General features: G+C 42.9%; 1 protein-coding gene across 1 annotated transcript; it reads left to right on the top strand.

The window, feature by feature from the left end:
* Positions 1 to 1,210: 1,210 nt before the first annotated feature.
* On the top strand, positions 1,211 to 17,435 carry gdi1 (GDP dissociation inhibitor 1; the record flags this gene model as incomplete). The annotated part of the gene is made up of 11 exons (XM_083975343.1): positions 1,211 to 1,277; positions 7,124 to 7,231; positions 7,588 to 7,687; positions 8,900 to 9,034; positions 10,016 to 10,214; positions 12,122 to 12,253; positions 12,350 to 12,449; positions 13,068 to 13,239; positions 15,873 to 16,017; positions 16,132 to 16,186; positions 17,283 to 17,435. Exons 1-11 carry the CDS (start codon positions 1,233 to 1,235, stop codon positions 17,433 to 17,435), a joined length of 1,344 nt encoding a protein of 447 aa, XP_083831469.1. The 5' UTR covers positions 1,211 to 1,232.
* Positions 17,436 to 20,288: the final 2,853 nt, after the last annotated feature.

Raw genomic sequence — 20,288 nt, 5'->3', positions numbered from 1 at the left:
GGCACAGATTGAACTGTTTTGATGTGAAAGTTTGGTTTTGCAAGAAGAGTCTGAGGTTTTGTGAATGTAGCTTGAACATTGGGGTTTGTGTTCACAGTTTAGAGAAAAGGAGAGAAGCTTTACAGAAATGTGTCTTAGCAATCGAGAAAAACTGTAATAATAATAATGAATGTGCTGTTGGCACGTGACTTATATGACGCAGTTGGACTCTGTGTGTGTGAATGACTGACAGGTAGGTTACACCTGGCAACTGTCCATGGTGCTGACACACAAACACACACAGACACACACACTTCAAATTGAGCAGCTTGTAACATTTCCACCATCACAAACCAGTTTAACTGATGATAAACAGAAACAGACGCGCAGTAAAGTTTGGACGTGTGTTTTTTCTATTGTATTGTATTGTATTGTATTGTATTACCGTGCGTGCTTGCGTGTGTTCAGTCAGTGAAAGCAACTCCCTCCCCTCGTCCAGCACAGCACACAGCTGTGGCGGCGGAGGGATACACGCGGCGGTGCTCTGCCCGCATCATCCACGCAGCGCTGCGCCCACAACTGGGAAGGAAGAAGGAAGGAAACAGAAACACAGACTTCTGCTGAATTTAGAGGAAATGTTGAAAAATAAAACGATAAAACACGGAATGAAACTTTAAAAACTGAGACTGCATGGGCGCGGTGGAGTTTCCTGTCACGCACACACACACGCACACGCACACACACAGCTTTACGCCCTATAGCTCCATTGTGTGGCACCACAGGGAAGAGAGAAGGAGAGAGAAGGAGAGAGGACGCGCACTATTTCCCGTCGCGCAGTGACACTAGCTGTTCCAGGCTGCTGCTGTTCCACGGTCCGGGCCATCTTTGGTCGTCCTCCTCGCGCCGGTGACAGAGTGTATGTGTGTGTGTGTGGGGACAGTTTTTATTCCATTTGGTTCATCACCAATGCACCGACTGGGTCTGATTATTATTATAAAACACTAAACGACTGACTTCGTTTGGAAGAAAGGAAGACAAGACAAGACACACACACTGACTTCACACACAGAAACAGACACACACACATAGCCTAGACTCTCTCTCTCACACACCCAGAGTCTGTTTCCTCGGTCGGCGGCGGCAGCAGCGGACACACACCACCGACACCGACACCTCTTCTCCTCTTCTCCAGGCGGATAACACACAGAGGAAACAGGAGAAACAGGGCGAGTCGGGAGAGGCGGAGAGACAACATGGATGAGGAATATGATGTGATCGTTCTGGGAACCGGACTCACGGTGAGAGGATGCGTTTCTATTGTTTTAGGCTATTTAGTTTTAGTTTTATTCTGTAGGATGTGTGTGTTTTAGGCTATTATAAATGCTGTTAGTTTATTACGGAGAGAAGAGGAGCAGCAGCAGCAGCAGACAGACCAGACTAGAGGCCGCTGCGCTGCTGCTGCTGCTGCTGCTGCTCCTCATCCCGGTGACAGCAGCAGGAAAAACCTCCTTCAGGACCAGGACCAGGATCAGGGATCAGGATTGGGATCAGGTTAAGGATGAGGAAGGATGAGGATGAACCTGCACTCCTGCATCATCTCGGCTGCAGGAGTGTGTTTGTGTCTGTATCTGTGTGTGTCGGTGCTGTTCCGCCCTGTAGCATCTCTAAGGCGTAACCCTCCACAGTGTGTGTGTGTGTGTGTGTGTGTGTGTGTGTGTGTGTGTGTGTGTGTGTGTGTGTGTCATCATGGTCCCAGCTGCTGCCTGGCTGCCGCACGCGCAGGCCTCCATCCTGAGCAAGGCCCTCGATCGCGAGCTCCTCCGGCTTCTACCTCTCTATGTCACCACCGACCATCATCATCACTATCACCATCCCTAACCCGACACAGACTCATCATCAGGATGAAGCCGAGTGGACATTTTGTCACAGTTTAGTGAAAAGGTGTCATAGTCCTTTTGTCCACTCGGTTACAGCGCGATGACGTCACCGGGAGGTCGTTATTAGTAATGATTAATAACAGGAATGAGTGTTGTTGTTGTGGTTTATTTGTCGTTATTCTGATGATGACCATTATTATTATTATGATGGTGGTGATGATGATGATGATGTAGTCTCCTCTCCTCAGTCAGTGGATACATGGGTGAAACCAGCCAGCCGCGCATGCGCACAGGGCTCCTCCTCCTCCTCCTCCTCCTCCTCCCTGCAGCTGTCACTCAAAACCTCCCAACTTCCACTGAGCCCACACTCACATCCCAGTTTATACAGTTTTTATTTTATTTAATTTAATTTATTTAAAAAGGATCAGCTCTCTCATTTTAAGGAAAAAGCCCAACAACCTAAATGTACCAGAGTTAGCAAGTAGCTCATTTTCCCCCGCTGTCCTCTGGCAGTTTACACAGAGAAGACTTCATTACAATGAGACAAGACACAGGTGAACAGGACAGACGTAGAATCAGACACAATACTGACAGATGAAGTAAAACAGAGCGAAGCACCGGGGTCAGAGCTACAGAGAAGTTCTAACAAACATTCAAAACAAAAACCTGACACACAAAACAAAGCACAGAGACAAAGAGGAAGAATAAAGTTATAGTGGCAATGCTTTACACTGTAAAGTACGTTAAAGGGATAGTAGCATTTTTTTAAAGTGTGGTTGTATGATCTACAAATAGCCCCTAAGTACTTTAATTGCAGTAGAAGACTCTCTGCACTCCTCCCGTTAGCAACGCCAGCCCATAATAGCCCTGCCCAGAGATTTACAACATACAGTGTTGTGAACAGACCCAAAGAAACGGCCTATTTTCACGGCCTAAAAGAGGTTTTACTTGAAAAAAAATACACAGTTCCATTGTTCACTATAATATAATTTTTTCGAGGAAAAACACAGTTTTTATTTGGACCTAACCAACTGCTGATCGGCGGGCGCTAACCCTGGGCGGAGGGATACGTGAGTTGGTTAGGTCCAAATAAAAACTGTGTTTTTCCTGCACTTTGAAGGGCTGGAAAAAATTATATTATAGTGAACAATGGAACTGTGTATTTTTTTTCAAGTAAAACCTCTTTTAGGCCGTGAAAATAGGCCGTTTCTTTGGGTCTGTTCACAACACTGTATGTTGTAAATCTCTGGGCAGGGCTATTATGGGCTGGCGTTGCTAACGGGAGGAGTGCAGAGAGTCTTCTACTGCAATTAAAGTACTTAGGGGCTATTTGGAGATCATACAACCCCACTTTAAAGAAAATGATACTATCCCTTTAAGTGCAGTAAATGGTAAAAGTGTGAACACCTGCTCCTGATCACATTTATTAATCTTTATTTTTCTGGGAGGAGGATGTTGCTTCTTTATGTTGTCGTCTTGTTGTCGTCGTTGTGTCACACAGACAGAACTTCCTCTTGACCTTGTGTCCATGCTTTTTCCTCTTATCAACACCGTGTCAGGGCTGCAACCAGGGTATAAAACTAACTTTTTGACCTACCTGCCAATGGCAGGTAGGTCAAAAATTTTACCGGCCAAAATATGTTTTCACCGGCCACTGAACTGCTCACAACACAAAGTCAGTAAAATCAGCAGTGTTTTCCCCATTGCATTATAGTTAGGCACAGCTGCCTTAACAAAACACACCTGCCTCCTAAACTAAATTGTTGCAATAAATATATATATATAAAAAAAAAAGGTTTAGATTAGCTGGTGGAATGACAACAGACATAAATAGGCTTTCAGAGGAAGATATAGTGATGTGAGTTTTGAAACTTAGCCTAGCCTACATTTAATTCAGACTGAATAAGTGGTGTGAACACAGGTTTTTTTGTTTGTTTTTGTTTTAATGTAGATTGCCTACTGTTCATCCTACATAAGGATGCAACTTTCTTTTGAAATATTAAACAAAGAGAACTATGGACTGTGGAAGTTTGAACAGCCTAAATACAGACGTTATCATGACGTGAATCATATGTTGCGGTAAAAAAAAAAAAAAAAGACCGTTGATTCGGTGGAAAGGCTTTACGGGCTGCGGGGGTAGGCTATACTTTACGGCCCAGAGTGTCACTGACACTGTCGAGCCCAGTGTTTGAATTTCTGCCACTCTCATCTGTGATAAAAAAAAACACAGTTTCACCTGATCACGGGCAGAGTCGGCACCTCTTCACAGGATTGCGAGTGGGGTGATGCTGCATTCAAGTGAACTCGGAAATACGAGACAAACCCGGTCCCGTATTGATGCAAAACAGGACGGAGTTATTTAATCTGCAAATACGGGATGATTCCATATTGTCGGGGACATGTGGTAACCCTGGTAACCCTACCCCTCACCATCGCGATGTGTCGCCACATAAACACGTTACCACAAACTAAGGTCGCTCGCTTCTGACCGCCTCCTCTGAATGACCGACTGAACGCGAACGTTGCAGCAGAAAACTTGATACATTTTCTTAAAGGATCATAGGGCAGGATTAATGAGAACGGCCAGTGACGCGACGGCCGCTGCGCGTAACTACAGCAACCAGCGAAGCCACCGGCACGGGAGCGCGCACAGACTTTTCACTGTTTACTTTACTCTTTACAGTCTTTCCTATCTGGGGGGGGGGGGGGGGGGGGGTATTTTACTGTAGGTTCTCTCTCTCTCTCTCTCTCTGCTCTCTCTCTCTCTCTCTCTCTCTCTCTCTCTCTCTCTCTCACAGACAGACAGACAGACAGACAGACACACACACACACACACACACACCTTCACTGTGCTGCAGCAGGAGGCTGCTTGTCTGTTCCTCAGAGCTCCTCTGCATGGATCTGTATGGGCTCCTACTCCTACAGGCCGGTACTGAGAATTAACGCGCCGGGTCCGGGTGTCGGACCGCATCTGTCAGGGTCCGCGATCCCATGCAAACCAATAAACACCGGACATATTCATGATTTCATAAAAATAAAAAAAAACGGACGCGTCGCGGACACAAGTGGACGTGTCCGGGCAAAAGAGGACGTTTGTCCACCTGCCTCTAATAACGTTATTAAAGTTATAACGGCTTTTAGCCGCTAGCTGCGGCTAACGGCTAATAATAAGACAGTAGTGATGAGGGAGAGGGTGTGTAAGTTAGTGACCTGCCTGCTGCTGTGTGTGCGTGTGTGAAGGGAGGGGGAGAGAGAGTGGGGGTGGGGCTTTTAACAGGGCTTTCAGTTGTGCTGGGTCGTTTGCTGGTAGTAGGCCTAACAGTAATTTGGATCCACCGTGGTTCAGAGCGATTGATATAACAGGGAGTGTCGCCACTCTGTTACTATATCAATGGCTCTGCCGCGGTTGCCCTCTTCATGTCCATTCCATTGATCCATTCGAAGGCAGTCGTGGACGCGCTGACGTCAGGTCCGCCGGCCAGCGCGCGAAATTCACCCCCTGAATTGCAGCGCATTTTGCAGCACAGACCCCGGTCAGAGCAACGGAGAGATACGCGGGTGGGCTCGTTCTTTTTGGTTTTGAACGCTTCCTCACCCATTATTATTTAAAAAACGTAAAACGCATGGGTATTTTCTCACAAATCCTGCCCAAATCCTGCCCTATGATCCTTTAAATGTTGAATCACGGAGGATAACAGGACAACTCCAACATTCGAAACACAGTCAGTAGATCTCCTGTAGCTGTAAACTGTGTTCGTTTCACTGTTCAGCATTTATTATGACAATTATATAGTGAAGTTGGTATATTCCAGCTGCCGGCCAATGGCGAGTGACCTAATAATTTTACTCGCCAAATCATATTTTTACCCGCATTTGGCGAGTGGCGGGTGCTAATTTTAAACCCTGGCTGCAACTATCAATCTGTCAACTTATCGATTAGTTGTTTGATCAATAAACTGTTATAAGATGTTTAAAAACATCAATCAGTGTTTCTCAAACCACCAGACGACATCGTCCTCAAATGTCTTGTTTTGTCCACAAACCAAAGAGAGACTCAGTTTATTGTCATAAAGGAACAAAGAAACCAGAAATATTCACATTGAAGAAGCTGGAATCAGAGAATCTGGAGCTTTTTGGTGCAGTGAGGAGGAATGCAGTGTTACACTGATGCTGCATTCACCTGCAGTCGGGCAGACGGCCGTCGCTAACAAACCAGATGTCGTTTTAGTCACAGAAGTCCAGAGAAAGACGGTAAAACAATACCACATCACCATGACAACATATTGTCACGTGTATTGTTTTGCCTCGTGCTGACGGACCACTTGTTTACATAGAGGCTTGTTTATGCCGTTACTCTGCCGTCTGCCCAATTTCAGGTGAATGCAGCATGAAAAATACGACTGAGTTGCTTGCGATATACAACCACAACGCTAGATGGGAGGAATTCCTACACAATGTCCCTTTAACCTGAAACTGGTTTATTATGTTTATGTTACTGTTGCACAGTAAAATGTGAATTTAAAACATTGTAGTTTCTGCATTTATTGTCCAAGTTTTTATCAGTAATAGAGTGAAAATGTGTGTGCCCCACATTTTATACTTATGCCAAAAAATAATCGCTAGATTTATTGTTCAACTAATCTAGTGATTAATCTTTGGTTGACGATGAGTAAATAGCAAAAACATTGAGGTCCGTCTGCCGTCTGCCCAATTTCAGGTGAAAGCAGCATGAAAAATACGACTGAGTTGCTTGAGATGTACAACCACAACGCTAGATGGAGGAATTCCTACACAATGCACCTTTAAAATACTCAAACCGATTAGGCTAGTAGATTATCAGAATAGTTGATGATTAATTTAATAACCGATTATTGTTTGATTAATCGATGAATAGGACGAATCTCCTTGTTGTTTACAACTACTTCCGGGTAGAAAACCAGCATTCGAACAATAGTGACGGACAAGAGTTTCGCTATAAATATCTAATTTTTCATGTCGCTATATCGCCGTTTAGACTAATCTGATGTTTGTAAAGTTTATAAAACCAATGACTGGACAAACATTACTATTTACGTGTGCACATTTGGTAATACAAACGGTGATAGGGCGTCAAAAATATGATATATAGCTAAACTCTCGTTCGTTACTATTGATCTCATTCAAATTACGTGCTGGTTTTCTACCAGGAAGTAGAATGTGAACAACAAGGAGATTCGGTCTGTTGTTGCTAACTAACTCAGGAGAGTGACTGTGTGTGTGCTCTGCAGGAATGCATCCTGTCTGGGATCATGTCTGTGAACGGGAAGAAGGTGCTGCACATGGACAGGAACCCGTACTACGGCGGCGAGAGCTCCTCCATCACCCCGCTGGAGGAGGTAGGAGGGAACCACACGCTCCTCACAGCTAGAAAACACATCAATATAGTTTTATAGTTTTATGTCGCCCTCAACGACGACATCTGTTTTTTTTTTTTCTTCTTTTTTTTTTTTTTTTGTTCCTTCCAGCTGCAGTTTCACCGTCTTCATTTATCCTTGTGATGCTGCAGATTCGGAGCTTTATAGATTTCTGCTGCTGCTGCTGATGTCTGTGTCTATCTATCTATCTATCTATCTATCTATCTATCTATCTATCTATCTATCTATCTATCTATCTATCTATCTATCTATCTATCTATCTATCTATCTACCTGTCTGTCTGTCTGTCTGTCTCTAACCTGTCTGTCTGTCCTCAGCTGTACAAGCGCTTCACCCTCCCAGAGAGTCCACCTGAGTCCATGGGCCGAGGACGAGACTGGAACGTCGACCTCATCCCCAAGTTCCTCATGGCCAACGGTCAGAGCCTCGCTGTGTTCAGCAGCTTCAGAGATTGTCTATTAAAGTCTATTAAATATTCAGGAGTAGGGTTACAAAAGGGGCGGAAAATTTCCAGTAAATTCCCGGTAAATTTCCAGAAAAGTTAAAGCAGAAGTAAGGTGAATGTTTGTGTTAATATAAGTCTTAAATAGTTGTATCTTCCGACAGCAATCACTTCTATAGAGTGTTTGGTCTGAAACACGGGTCTGTCAGTCACTCTGCTCTGCTGTAAGCCGAGGAGAAAACTTTCCTTGTATCCTACAACCTTTATCCAATGAGGAGAGAGAACGGCATAAAGGGGCAGTCCTCTCTGTGTGTGCAGCCAAGGGATGCGCCTGAATGTGGTGATGTAGGGACGAGGGCGGGGACTGCTAACTCCATCTGCTGACAGGAAGTTAGACAAAACCACCGGATCGCTTACTTCTGATTTAAGTTTCTTAACTTTAAATTAAGATGGGGAATTTTGGAAATATTCCAAATTGGAAACTTTCCGTGGGAATTATTGGGAATTTATAGGAATTAACTGGAAATTCGGAGGTAATTTATAGATATTATTTTATTTTATTTGTATTTTTTGGGGCTTTTTATTGCCTTGAATAGGCTTTATGCACAGCAGGTGTGTCTGACCATTGTGACTACTCAGACACACCTGGATTAATCAGTTTGTCCAATGATGTAAGACAGGAAATAAAGGAGCAGCATTAAGTTCAGGAAGTAGTGGAGCTGTGCATAAAGCCTATTGATAGCACAGTGGAGAGAGAGACAGGAAATGGGCGGCAGAGAGGGGGAATGACATGCAGCAAAGGGCCGCCCGATGCGGGGAATTGGGGGTAATTTAAACAAACTGTATCATATCCAAACATAAATGTAAATACTTAGTTTTGTCATAAGCAGACATCCATGCAAAATAATACAATTAAAACATGACATTTTAACAGATTTATTTTTGAATAGAACTTTATCAAGTTTTAATTCTTGTACGAACAATCAATTATTTTACTGAACAACAAAAACATGGTGAATGTTGAGTAAAATATTACTCATGTGATATGTGTGTGTGTGTGTGTGTGTGTGTGTGTGTGTGTGTGTGTGTGTGTGTGTGTGTGTGTGTGTGTGTGTGTGTGTGTGTGTGTGTGTGTGTGTGTGTGTGTGTGTGTGTGTGTGTGTGTGTGTGTGTGTGTGTGTGTTCAGGCCAGCTGGTGAAGATGCTGCTCTACACAGAAGTGACTCGGTACCTGGACTTCAAGGTGGTGGAGGGAAGCTTCGTCTACAAAGGAGGGAAGATCTACAAGGTGCCGTCGACCGAGACCGAGGCGCTGGCTTCAAGTGAGTCGCTGCAACACGGAGTTAAAACCTCTGACCTGAAACCTCCTGCAGGACTCAGAGCTATGCCCCTAAACGGAGGCTTTTTGCCCCAAGAATTTAAAGGGGAATTGCCTTTTTTTTTACAATCTGGACCTTATTTCTAGCATAAAATCCGATCATTTCCTCCCCCAGATAACTTTGGTGTCATTACAAGTGGTTGTGATGAAATGAGCTCCAGCCGAGAGGCGCGTATATCCGTATAATGGAGTCTACAGGGCAGCAGAATGCAGCCTCTAAATAACACATTATCTGCAGAGAAACTCCTTCATTTCACCAATATTTAGTTCTGATAGGCTAGTGCTATTCCCCTCTGAGTCCGGGGTTAGCTGTTATCAACATCCGGGGTCTGTAGGTTGACCTACTGACCTCTGACATGGATGATGTCATCTCTGAGCGCCGCGCGGCTCATTCTGATAACAATCATTCTGCTTCGGCATTCGGGTCCATTTTTTATCTCAACTAGCCGGAGCTTTAGTGAGTCCAGGACTCAGAGGGGAATAGCACTAGCCTATCAGAACTAAATCTTGGTGAAATGAAGGAGTTTCTCTGCAGATAATGTGTTATTTAGAGGCTGCATTCTGCTGCCCTGTAGACTCCAGTATACGGATATACGCGCCTCTCGGCTGGAGCTCATTTCATCACAACCACTTGTAATGACACCAAAGTTATCTGGGGGAGGAAATGAAGATTTTATGATAGAAATAAGGTCCAGGTTGTAAAAAACGGCAATTATCCTTTAAAGACAGTGCAATTTGACTTGCTCATGTGCAACCAGTAGATTTGCCAGATTTCTTTAACACTTGTGAAACGTGGAAGTGGCGACTCAAGGTGTCAGGACAGTGTGTGTTTGGATCATGAATGAAAAGGAAATGTGAATATCTATGCTCCTGGTTAAGAATAAAAAGTGAGTGTGGAGCTCTGACCCTCTGTGTGAACCTGCAGATCTGATGGGGATGTTCGAGAAGCGAAGGTTTCGTAAGTTCTTAGTCTTTGTGGCCAATTTCGACGAGAACGACCCGAAGACCTTCGAGGGCGTCGACCCCAAAACCACAACGATGAGGGACGTGTACAAGAAGTTCGACCTGGGCCAGGACGTGATCGACTTCACGGGCCACGCCCTGGCGCTCTACAGGACGGACGAGTAAGAACAACAACAACACAGTCACTCACCAGACTGCTTCATCTGCTTCATCCATCCCAGAGGAGCAGTTTAGTTTAGCAGTAAAACCCAGACACACACTCTCACAAGCACCTTAATGGATACAACAATACATGAGCAGAATGCAGATAAATGAAGTGTTTTATTCATTACACATAGATACTAATGTCAAGGTTTAAAGGGACAGTTCAGATCCTCCTCTCACCATAGCCCCTACACTGCAAAAACTCAAAATCTTACCAAGAATAACAAGTGTTATTTCTAGTCAAAACAGATCTAATTCTACTTAAAATAAGACTCATCACATTAAAAGCAGCTTGTTTTTAGACACTTTTTACTTCTTTCAAGCAGATTTTCACTTGAAATAAGTAGAAAAATCTGATAGTGGAGCAAGTTTTTCTTTCTTATTACAAACACAAAAAACTTGCTTTCACTGGCAGATTTTTCTACGTATTTCAAATCAAAATATGCTTGAAAAAAGTAAAAAGTGTCTAAAAACAAGTTAATTTTTAGGTGATGAGTCTAATTTTAAGTGGAAAGAGATTAGTTTTGACTAGAAATTAGACATTTTGACAAGAAATAAGACAAATATTCTTGGAAAGATGTAGGGTTTTTGCAGTGTATAGTCATAGCAGTAGGTTCATCACCTTTAATTATCGGTGCATGTTGTTTTGAGATGGGCGGGGCAGAGACGTGAGCTGCTCAGTGAACGGTCCAGGTCCCCTGTCCCTCATCAAACTCATCAAATACACAATCCAACAACTCCACAACGCTCTGGTGGACAAGTTGTGAGCTGCACATTCACCACGCTATGAGATAATAACACAACGTTACCACACAGAGTTGTTTTAGAGGGAAATGCAGCTGGAACTACATTCCAGACACAGCTGCTGCTGGGCGGAGGGATTTCAGAAGAGAAAGTAGTTCAGGTAACTCTTTAATTTACAGGCTGTTAATTATGTGATAATGTCTAGAAATAGTCAAGAAATAACAGTCAATTTCATGTTTTTCATAGAGGTAAAAGATGCTTTGATGCTTTGAATTTTTTTGGAAAGACCAGAATTTTTCTCCACCAAGTCTTTTCAATTGACCGGTATTTCTGGGCTGTTTAATCAGTCGTTATTTCTTGCGCATATTTCTCGACATTACTGTGAAATTGACCGTTATTTCTTGGCTATTTTTTTTGACATTATCACGTAATTAATGGCCTGTAAATTAAAGAGTCACCGTACTCCCAAGTATTTGGTTCATTAAAGGGACAACGAGGAGTTTCTCCAGCGGCAGAACGAAAAATTCCACTACAATAAAAAAGTCTGATATTAATGTGGATGAATCTACGTTACCACTTGTTAATGGTCCATTTTAGATAAATCTATGGTTTTGTCTCTATGGTTATTTTGTTATTATTAGTGGTGGTGGAAATGCTGGTTGAGCCGACCAGCGTTTCTTTACTTTCGGTTTCGTGGCGAGTCATGAGAATAACGCCGCCGAATCTCCGTTTATGGTGGGAACTACGACGGTATGTGATCGTCTTCCAACCTCTGACTTTAATTCTTGATGAATGAAAACATGAGTCTGTCTTGCTCCGGTCAAAGAATTTCACGGTGCGGAGGCTCATAAATGTAGTGTGAAAACACTTCACTTTAACAAAACTCCTGGTTGTCCCTTTAAGCGTTAAGATAAAGTCAGAGGACAGGAAGTGGTCGGGTTGGGAGACTATATAACTTCAACACGTCTTGACGATAAAGCTGTGGCGTGTGTGGTTATTGGTTACTGGTTATTGGTCACTGGTTATTGGTTATTGGTTATTGGTTATTGGTTATTGGTTATTGGTCATTGGTTATTGGTTATTGATGAGTGTTGATGAGCTTCCTGTCTGTTCCTCCCAGCTACCTGGACGTTCCCTGTCTGGACACAGTCAACCGGATCAAGCTGTACAGCGAGTCGCTGGCTCGGTACGGGAAGAGCCCCTACCTCTACCCGCTGTACGGGCTGGGAGAGCTGCCGCAGGGATTCGCCAGGTCGCATTCTCATTTATACACGATTATTTAACGCAGTGATATACTGAAGTTAAGTGCAGTGATGATTTTAACGCAGCCGTCGTTTCATTCTTAAAGGTTGAGTGCGATCTACGGAGGAACCTACATGCTGAACAAACCGGTGGATGAGATCGTGATGGAGGGAGGTCACGTGGTCGGAGTGAAGTCTGAGGGCGAGGTACGGCCGCCATGACACGGATGAGCTTCATTACTATGCAAATTAACCTTTTTTAATATACAATTATTTTTTATGTATATCATACACACACACACACTTGCATGCATACATATACTGAAATTCGTACTACTATACTCATAATAATGCTAATAAGGATATGAAAAACAAAACAGATGGATAATTAAAAATGATGATAATAATAATAATAATAATAATAATAATAATAATAATAATAATAATAATAATAATAATAATAATAATAATAATAAAAGAAAAAATATTAAATAATAAAAAAATGAATTAATTAAAAAACAAAAAACAAGGAAACGAAACTCAAGGTTCCTTTGGATGTTTAATTATGGTGTAGGTTTCTACAGCTCTCATTTACAGGGCGTCATTGATTAGACTCCATACCCTTTCCATGTTTAAATAATAATTTAAATTTCATTAAATTTTTCCAATGTAAAATAGAAGAGGCTTCTGGATTTTTCCAGTGTTGGTTAATTCATTTCTTAAAAAACTAAAGTTGGTTACATTAGTCTTCCCATACTTTGAGAAATACAGGTTGCTTCATGTGTCTCCTCCTCCTCCTCCTCCTCCTCCTCCTCCGTCCTCTAGGTGGCGCGTTGTAAGCAGCTCATCTGCGACCCCAGCTACATCGCCGACCGCGTCCGCAAGGCCGGTCAGGTGATCCGCGTGATCTGCATCCTCAGCCATCCCATCAAAAACACCAACGACGCCAACTCCTGCCAGATCATCATCCCCCAGAATCAGGTCAACCGCAACTCAGGTGAGCAAGTCAAGTCTTAGTGTGTTTAGTTTAGTTGAGTGCGTTTGGGTCAGTGTGAACTAGTGTTGTACCCGAACCTGAACCCGAACGTATTCAGAAGTACACGAATAACGCTTTGATCCCAAATAGTTTTTCTGTCTGAAGTTTCTCCTCATTATTCGGGAGTTTTTTTCTAAAGAAACAGAACCGTTTGGATCAGCAGCAGCAACATAACCAGCTGGTTCTGGTTCACACTCCAACACAGCAGGTGGCGCTAACGCAGCTTAACGTTGCTGCGCCGCCATAGAAGCACAACATGAGTAGAGCGCCAAACATGTTAGGGTTGCTAAGAAACAGCAACTCCCAGCATGCATTGCATCACAGGAGACAGGAAGTGCTCACTGAACTTAGCATTTTCCTCATAGACAATAATGGGAAAAGAAGCGGCTATAAAACGCTGGATAATCTTTTTTTGAGTGTCACAACCCCCGAGAAACGACTGGTTTCTCTACCAGAATTTGATCCATTCAGTCTGATTATGTCTGGATTGGAAAGTCTAGAAGAGCCGCACCATTAAATTATGTTATTCCCATTCTAGTAAGCCCAGAGCTAAAGCGGAAGTTAGCCGGCTAGCTCGGCGTAGCACTAGCTCGGCTGAAGTCAGTGCGCCCACTTCCGGTTTCTTCCCGAATACGAATCCAAAGTTTTTTTTCAAAGCCCGAATCCGAATACAAGTAGTGCACTGGCTGTACAGCCCTAGTTTGAACCAGAGTTATTATCGTTCACTAAAACTAGCTCCAACCTCCAGGTGTCGATGCTAAACTGCAGTAAAGTAAAGTTTCATCAGATAACAGCAGCTTAGTTGTAGTTTTCTTTGAGAAGTCTGAAGCTGAAGGAAGAAAAGGCCACAGCTCAATATGGGACGAGCAGGGTTTTCTTTACTTTATAACAGGTCGCCCCAGAAAAGATATTGACCAATGGCAGCACTGATCGTTGTCACATGGTTTTTAATGAAGAAAGTTTGTGTGAACGCGATAGAGATGAAGCTGAGAAATAAAACAATGTGTCGATATTAGCATCAATATGTGAAAACAGCCTCAGTGTCTCAGATGTGAGTCTGACGGGCGGAGTCGCATCACAGAGCGGCACAATGACCCCATTCACACACACACACACACACACACACACACACACACACACACACACACACACACACACACACACACACACACACTGCTGCTGCTGTTACATGTAATTGATCGGATGTCACGCCTCGTTTCCACGGAAACATCATCTAATGCATATTTTCCAGCTTCCAGCCGCTCAGAGGAACCGGTCTGTTTCAGTCTCTGTGTCCAAAGCAGCTCCTCGCTGATCGACCTGAGGCCACGGACATGACACACACACACACACACACACACACACACACACACACACACACACACAGCAGCATTATGTTGAACTCTTAAAGCCGCCGTTAGCTCATCACCGATCATATGACCTGTCGTATGTGACGGGGCGTCGACCGTGAAGAATGATCCTCCTCAGATCTGCAGCATGTTTCAGCTCTAAAAACATTAATTAAACTAAAAACATGTGTAACTCTTTAATTTACAACACTTTAATTTAATTACGCGATAATGTCAAGAAATGGAAAAGAAATAACGGTCACTTTCATAGTAATGTCATGTTTTTCATACAGTAAATGTAATAGATTACTCATGCTTTTCACGCTTTGAATTTTTTGGAAAAGGCCAGAATTTAAATCCACCAAGTCGTTGCAATTGACCGATATTTCTGGACTGTTTCTCTACACAATCAGTTGTTATTTCTTGGCGATATTTCTAGACATTATGACACAATTAATGGCCTGTAAATTAAAAGGTTATCAAAACATGAATATATTTTGAACAGTGGCAGCTGTGGTGTGGTAGCTGTGCAGCAGACTATGACTCCGCCCCCTTTAGGAGACCAGCAGGCTGTGACTCCGCCCCCTTTAGGAGACCAGCAGGCTGTGACTCCGCCCCCTTTAGGAGACCAGCAGACAATGACTCCGCCCCCTTTAGGAGACCAGCAGACCGTGACTCCGCCCCCTTTAGGAGACCAGCAGACCGTGACTCCGCCCCCTTTATGGGACCAACAGACTGTGACTCCGCCCCCTTTAGGAGACCAGAAGGCCTTGACTCCGCCCCCTTTAGGAGACCAGCAGACCGTGACTCCGCCCCTTTAGGAGACCAGAAGGCCGTGACTCCGCCCCCTTTAGGAGACCAGAAGGCCGTGACTCCGCCCCCTTTAGGGGACCAGCAGGCCGTGACTCCGCCCCCTTTAGGGGACCAGCAGGCCGTGACTTCGCCCCCTTTAGGGTACCAGCAGACCATGACTCCGCCCCCTTTAGGAGACCAACAGACTGTGACTCCTTTAGACAACGTAGAACATGTTTAACCTACATTTTTATTGCACTTTCATCTCCCTCATGTAAATATATATAGCCTACTTTTATTTTTTTAAGGTTTTATTCAAGGTACTGGGGAGTCGGCCGGCCACCTCTGGTTCTGAATATAAATTCACTCTAACAGCTCTATGATAATGTGCCAGTGCAGCAGCAGCAGCTCACAGCTGATCTGAGCTCCTCCTCTTTAACCCTTTGTGTGCAGACATCTACGTGTGCATGATCTCCTATGCTCACAACGTGGCGGCCCAGGGGAAGTACATCGCCATCGTCAGCACCACGGTGGAGACCAGCGAGCCCGAGGCCGAGATCGAACCGGCCCTGGAGCTGCTGGAGCCCATCGACCAGAAGTCAGTCGCACATTCACGTCGCTGCTTCCTTCTCAACAGTCAGTTCGTTTTAGGATTCATCTGGTGATCGTTGGCTTCGTGTTAAAAGAAAAGTCTTCTTGTTTTTGTCAACAGGTTTGTGGCGATCAGCGACCTGTACGAGCCCACGGACGACGGCACCGAGAGTCAGGTGAGACCGAGTTCCCAGAGAAAATCACACAATAAAAACATATTCACGAGTCTTTACAGAAAAACAAAGAGGATTTTAGTGAATGTTGCGGCAAAAATTCTTGATTTTATGGCACGTTTTCCTCAAAGAAATGCGATGGAATATGTGAGAACTTGCAAAAAATGCAATTTGATGATGAATTAAAAAAAACATTCCCCCCAACCCCCTGTTCTCACTCGGCAATGAGTGCCGGAGTATTTAAGTTCTTTTGTTGTTTGATTCCAAATCTCAAACTTAGAAAACATTCCTGACTCTAAACATTAATCTCAGCGTTTGTTTTGAGTTTTCCCACTTTTGTTTTTCTCCTCATGCGAGGTGATAATGTTTCATGTTGTGTAATCACATCAGTTCATAACGTTCCCAAGGCAACAAGGCTGCTCCCACGTGAACATGCAACATGTTTCAATGTTTCGCAAAGATGTGTAGATAAAAATAGTTTTAAATAATAAATAAATCTATAAATGTTTTAAAAGCATCAGATTTGTTTAAATGTACATTTTTTGTTCATGCCAGTTTTATGACTTTTGAAATGACATCTGAAGTCAGACTGAATGCTCGTCAAAATGTCAAATGGTGCAACCACCTACACTGGATTTAAGTGCAAACTGAAAACATTACACTGAATAGAGTGCTTTTTTGCTGTGTTTCTATATTTGAATTTTAATGTAGGCTATAACCTGGCAGGACGGGGTTTTTGTTTTCGAAATAATGTGACAAATTATGTAAAATGTTGCATCGTAGAAGTGAACGTTCGAGTCCAGATTTATTTTCCTGTGTCGGCAGATTTTTATGTAAAAAACACCGGTTACACAACTTGACATTAGGTTGCATCACATCATTGACCCGTATGCGACTTTTTTGCAACGGAAATCTATGATGAAATCCTACAAGACCTAAAGATTTTGCACAATTTGGAACAGAAAAATTTTTGTGGTGAAAGTGTTGCAACTTTGAAAAAATGTGACCCCTCCCTGCAGAATATGTGAACTTTGGCTGATTATACGTTGAATCACATGATGATGTTTCTCCTCCTCCTCCTCCTCCTCCTCCTCCTCAGGTGTTCGCCTCGCGGTCCTACGACGCCACCACCCACTTCGAGACGACCTGCAACGACATCAAGGACATCTACAAGCGCATGACCGGGAGCGACTTTGACTTTGAGAACATGAAGCGCAAACAGAACGACGTGTTTGGGGAGGATGAGCAGTGAGCGGGCGGCGAGGGGGCGGAGCTAGGGGAGGAGGCAGCGAGGTGGGGGGGCGGGGCTTTAAAACAAACAACAAACGGGTTCATTGGCTGAATTAAAAGGAGGATGAGGAGGAGGAGGAGGAGGAGGAGTTTTCTCTGCTCGCCCTCGGCCGTTTGTCTCCTTTTCCTTTCGTCCGTCTCTCCTGTTCAAACACATTAATGCTCACACACACACACACGCACACACACACACACACACACGCTGTTCAAACACTCACACACTCCCTCTCTCTCTCTGTCACTGAAAAGCAGGGTTGATACGGTTCTTTCATTCCATCGTAGACTTTCCAGTATACTCATGTCTTAAGTATTATCTTTAGAGGTGACTTTATTACTCGTTGTTGGAGACTTTTCTGAGCATTTCATTCTGTCTGTGACGTCGCACTGCAAAAACAAGACATCTTCACAAGAATATTTGTCTTATTTCTTGTCAAAATGTCTCAATTTTAGTCAAAACTAATCTCTTTCCACTTAAAATAAGACTCATCACTTAAAAATTAACTTGTTTTTAGATCATTTTCACTTGTTTCAAACAAAGTTTCACTTGAAATAAGTAGAAAAATCTGCCAGTGAAAGCAGATTCTTTGTGCTTGTAATAAGAGAGAAAAACTTGCTCCACTATCAGATTTTTCTACTTATTTCAAGTGAAAATCTGCTTGAAAGAGGTAAAAAGTGTCTAAAAACAAGCTGCTTGAGTCTTATTTTAAGTAGAATGAGATTTGTTTTGACTAGAAATAAGACAAAATATTCTTGGTAAGTTTCTGAGTTTTTACAGTGCTCTCTCTCTCGTCGTGTCGGAGGTCAATCGGTCGCCGGGGGCGACGTGACGGACGCTGTTAATAACAGGCTTTAGTGTAGAAACCCAGTGGGAGGGGCCACACCTCTCCAGGTGACATGCATGCATCTTTTACACACACACACACACAGACACACACAGACACACACACACAGTAGTATTGTACATAGACTCTGTGACACTGCGGTATGAAGGCTGGACCATTCCACGCATCGCTCCTGTCAACCCTGCTTTCACTTTTCTCTTCTCGGTCTTTTACCTGTGTTTGTTCAATAGACGCCTCCTTCTTCCTTTTGGCACAAATCTGTTGATCGGGCAAAGTTAAACAAAAAAAAACATTAAAAAAAGAATAAAAAAAATAAACTAAGTGATGACCAGTTACATATAAACGGGCTGTCAGCGCGCTCACTCTGCAATGCTGTTGTGTTTCCCTGTGCTAGCAGCAAGCTAACCAGTGGCTCTTCTTATTATTACTACTCGTCACCCCCTTCGAAAAAAAAACACAAAAACAAAAACAAACTGTTCCTTTGTTTTTTTCTCTGTTTTGTGATAGTTTACGTTCTAACACTTTAAATTATTGAAGAGTTTTATTTCTATATATTTGGTGCACATTTTACTGGCTGAAGTTATGAAGTTTACAGAGCTGAAAGGGTTGAAACTGTGGTCGAAACACAATGATAAAACATGAATTAATTAATGAATTAATTACTAAATAAAAGGGAATGTGTGGAGCTGAGGAGGCAGAGCAGGATGACGGAGACTCGGTGCTGGTGTGACGTCGGTGTCGGTGGTAGAAGAGTGAGATGAAGCGCGGCGATGCAGCGGGAAACAGAAGGTGAATGAGGATGATGTAGAGTTGAGGTTTTGCAGAGAGCGTTGACGGGGCGGAGACTGAAATTTCGGCTCGTAAAGTGAAAAGCACCGGGTTGTTTCCACCTTTTATGTGTTTGTGTGTCACCGAGACGCGTCCGTTCCCCCGTAGAGACACAAACTCTAGTCGTTGTGAAGCTGTGAAGTCAAAACGAACCAAGACCGCTTAGTTTTTATTATATTATTATTATTATTTGGTCGCAGCCTTAATGTTCGGGGCCCGATTCAAATTCAAACGTTTTTTAGGTCCTTTCAAAATAAAATAAGAGTCTGTTTTGTTTTAGCTGAGGTCCTTTCAAAATAAGAGTCTGTTTTGTTTTAACTGAGGTCCTTTCAAAATAAGAGTCTGTTTTGTTTTAACTGAGGTCAGTCTTGTGCCAAAAAAAATGCTGTTATTGGCAAAAGTCACCGGCAACGTGAAACAAACAAACACAAAGTTCGAGTTTGGTCGTTTGTTTTGTTGCTGTGCAGATCAGTGTTGGTTTTCTACACCTACACTGCAAAAACTCAAAATTTTACCAGGAATATTTGTCTTATTTCTAGTTAAAATGTCATTTCTAGTCAAAACAAATCTGATTCTACTTAAAATAAGACTCATCACATAACAAGTAGCTTGTTTTTACTTCTTTCAAGCAGATTTTCACTTGAAATGAGTAGAAAAATCTGATAGTGGAGCAAGTTTTTCTTTCTTATTACAAACACAAAACAACTTGCTTTCACTGGCAGATTTTTCTACTTATTTCAAGTAAAAATTAGTTTGAAAAAGTGAAAATGATCTAAATAACAAGTTAATTTTTAAATGATGAGTCTTAGTTTTGACTAGAAATGAGACAGATATTCTTGGACAGATGATTTAAACACGCTGCTCTGTGACACATCAACCAACAAACAGATCTTTTCCTTTAAAAACAAATCTCTCACTTTGACCAGTTCCCTTAACGAACTCGTCCGGGGCGTTGACGACGTGTCTTATTCTTGTTTATGCTCTTATTATTATAATTATTATTATTTATTTGAATTTCACTGATGTATTGTGGGGGGAAAAAAAAGCCGGTTTGGATGCTTTTAGTTTCTGATCCGACGACAAAATGGATTTTAAAAGCGATGCACACGAAGATGAAGATGTCCGGTTTAGTTTTTAGTTTTATT

Source organism: Trachurus trachurus, assembly GCF_905171665.1.
Source record: "Trachurus trachurus genome assembly, chromosome: 7".
Taxonomy (NCBI): Eukaryota; Metazoa; Chordata; class Actinopteri; order Carangiformes; family Carangidae; genus Trachurus; species Trachurus trachurus.
The sequence above is the reverse complement of the archived record's forward strand: the minus strand, read 5'-3'. Positions and strand labels throughout refer to the sequence as shown.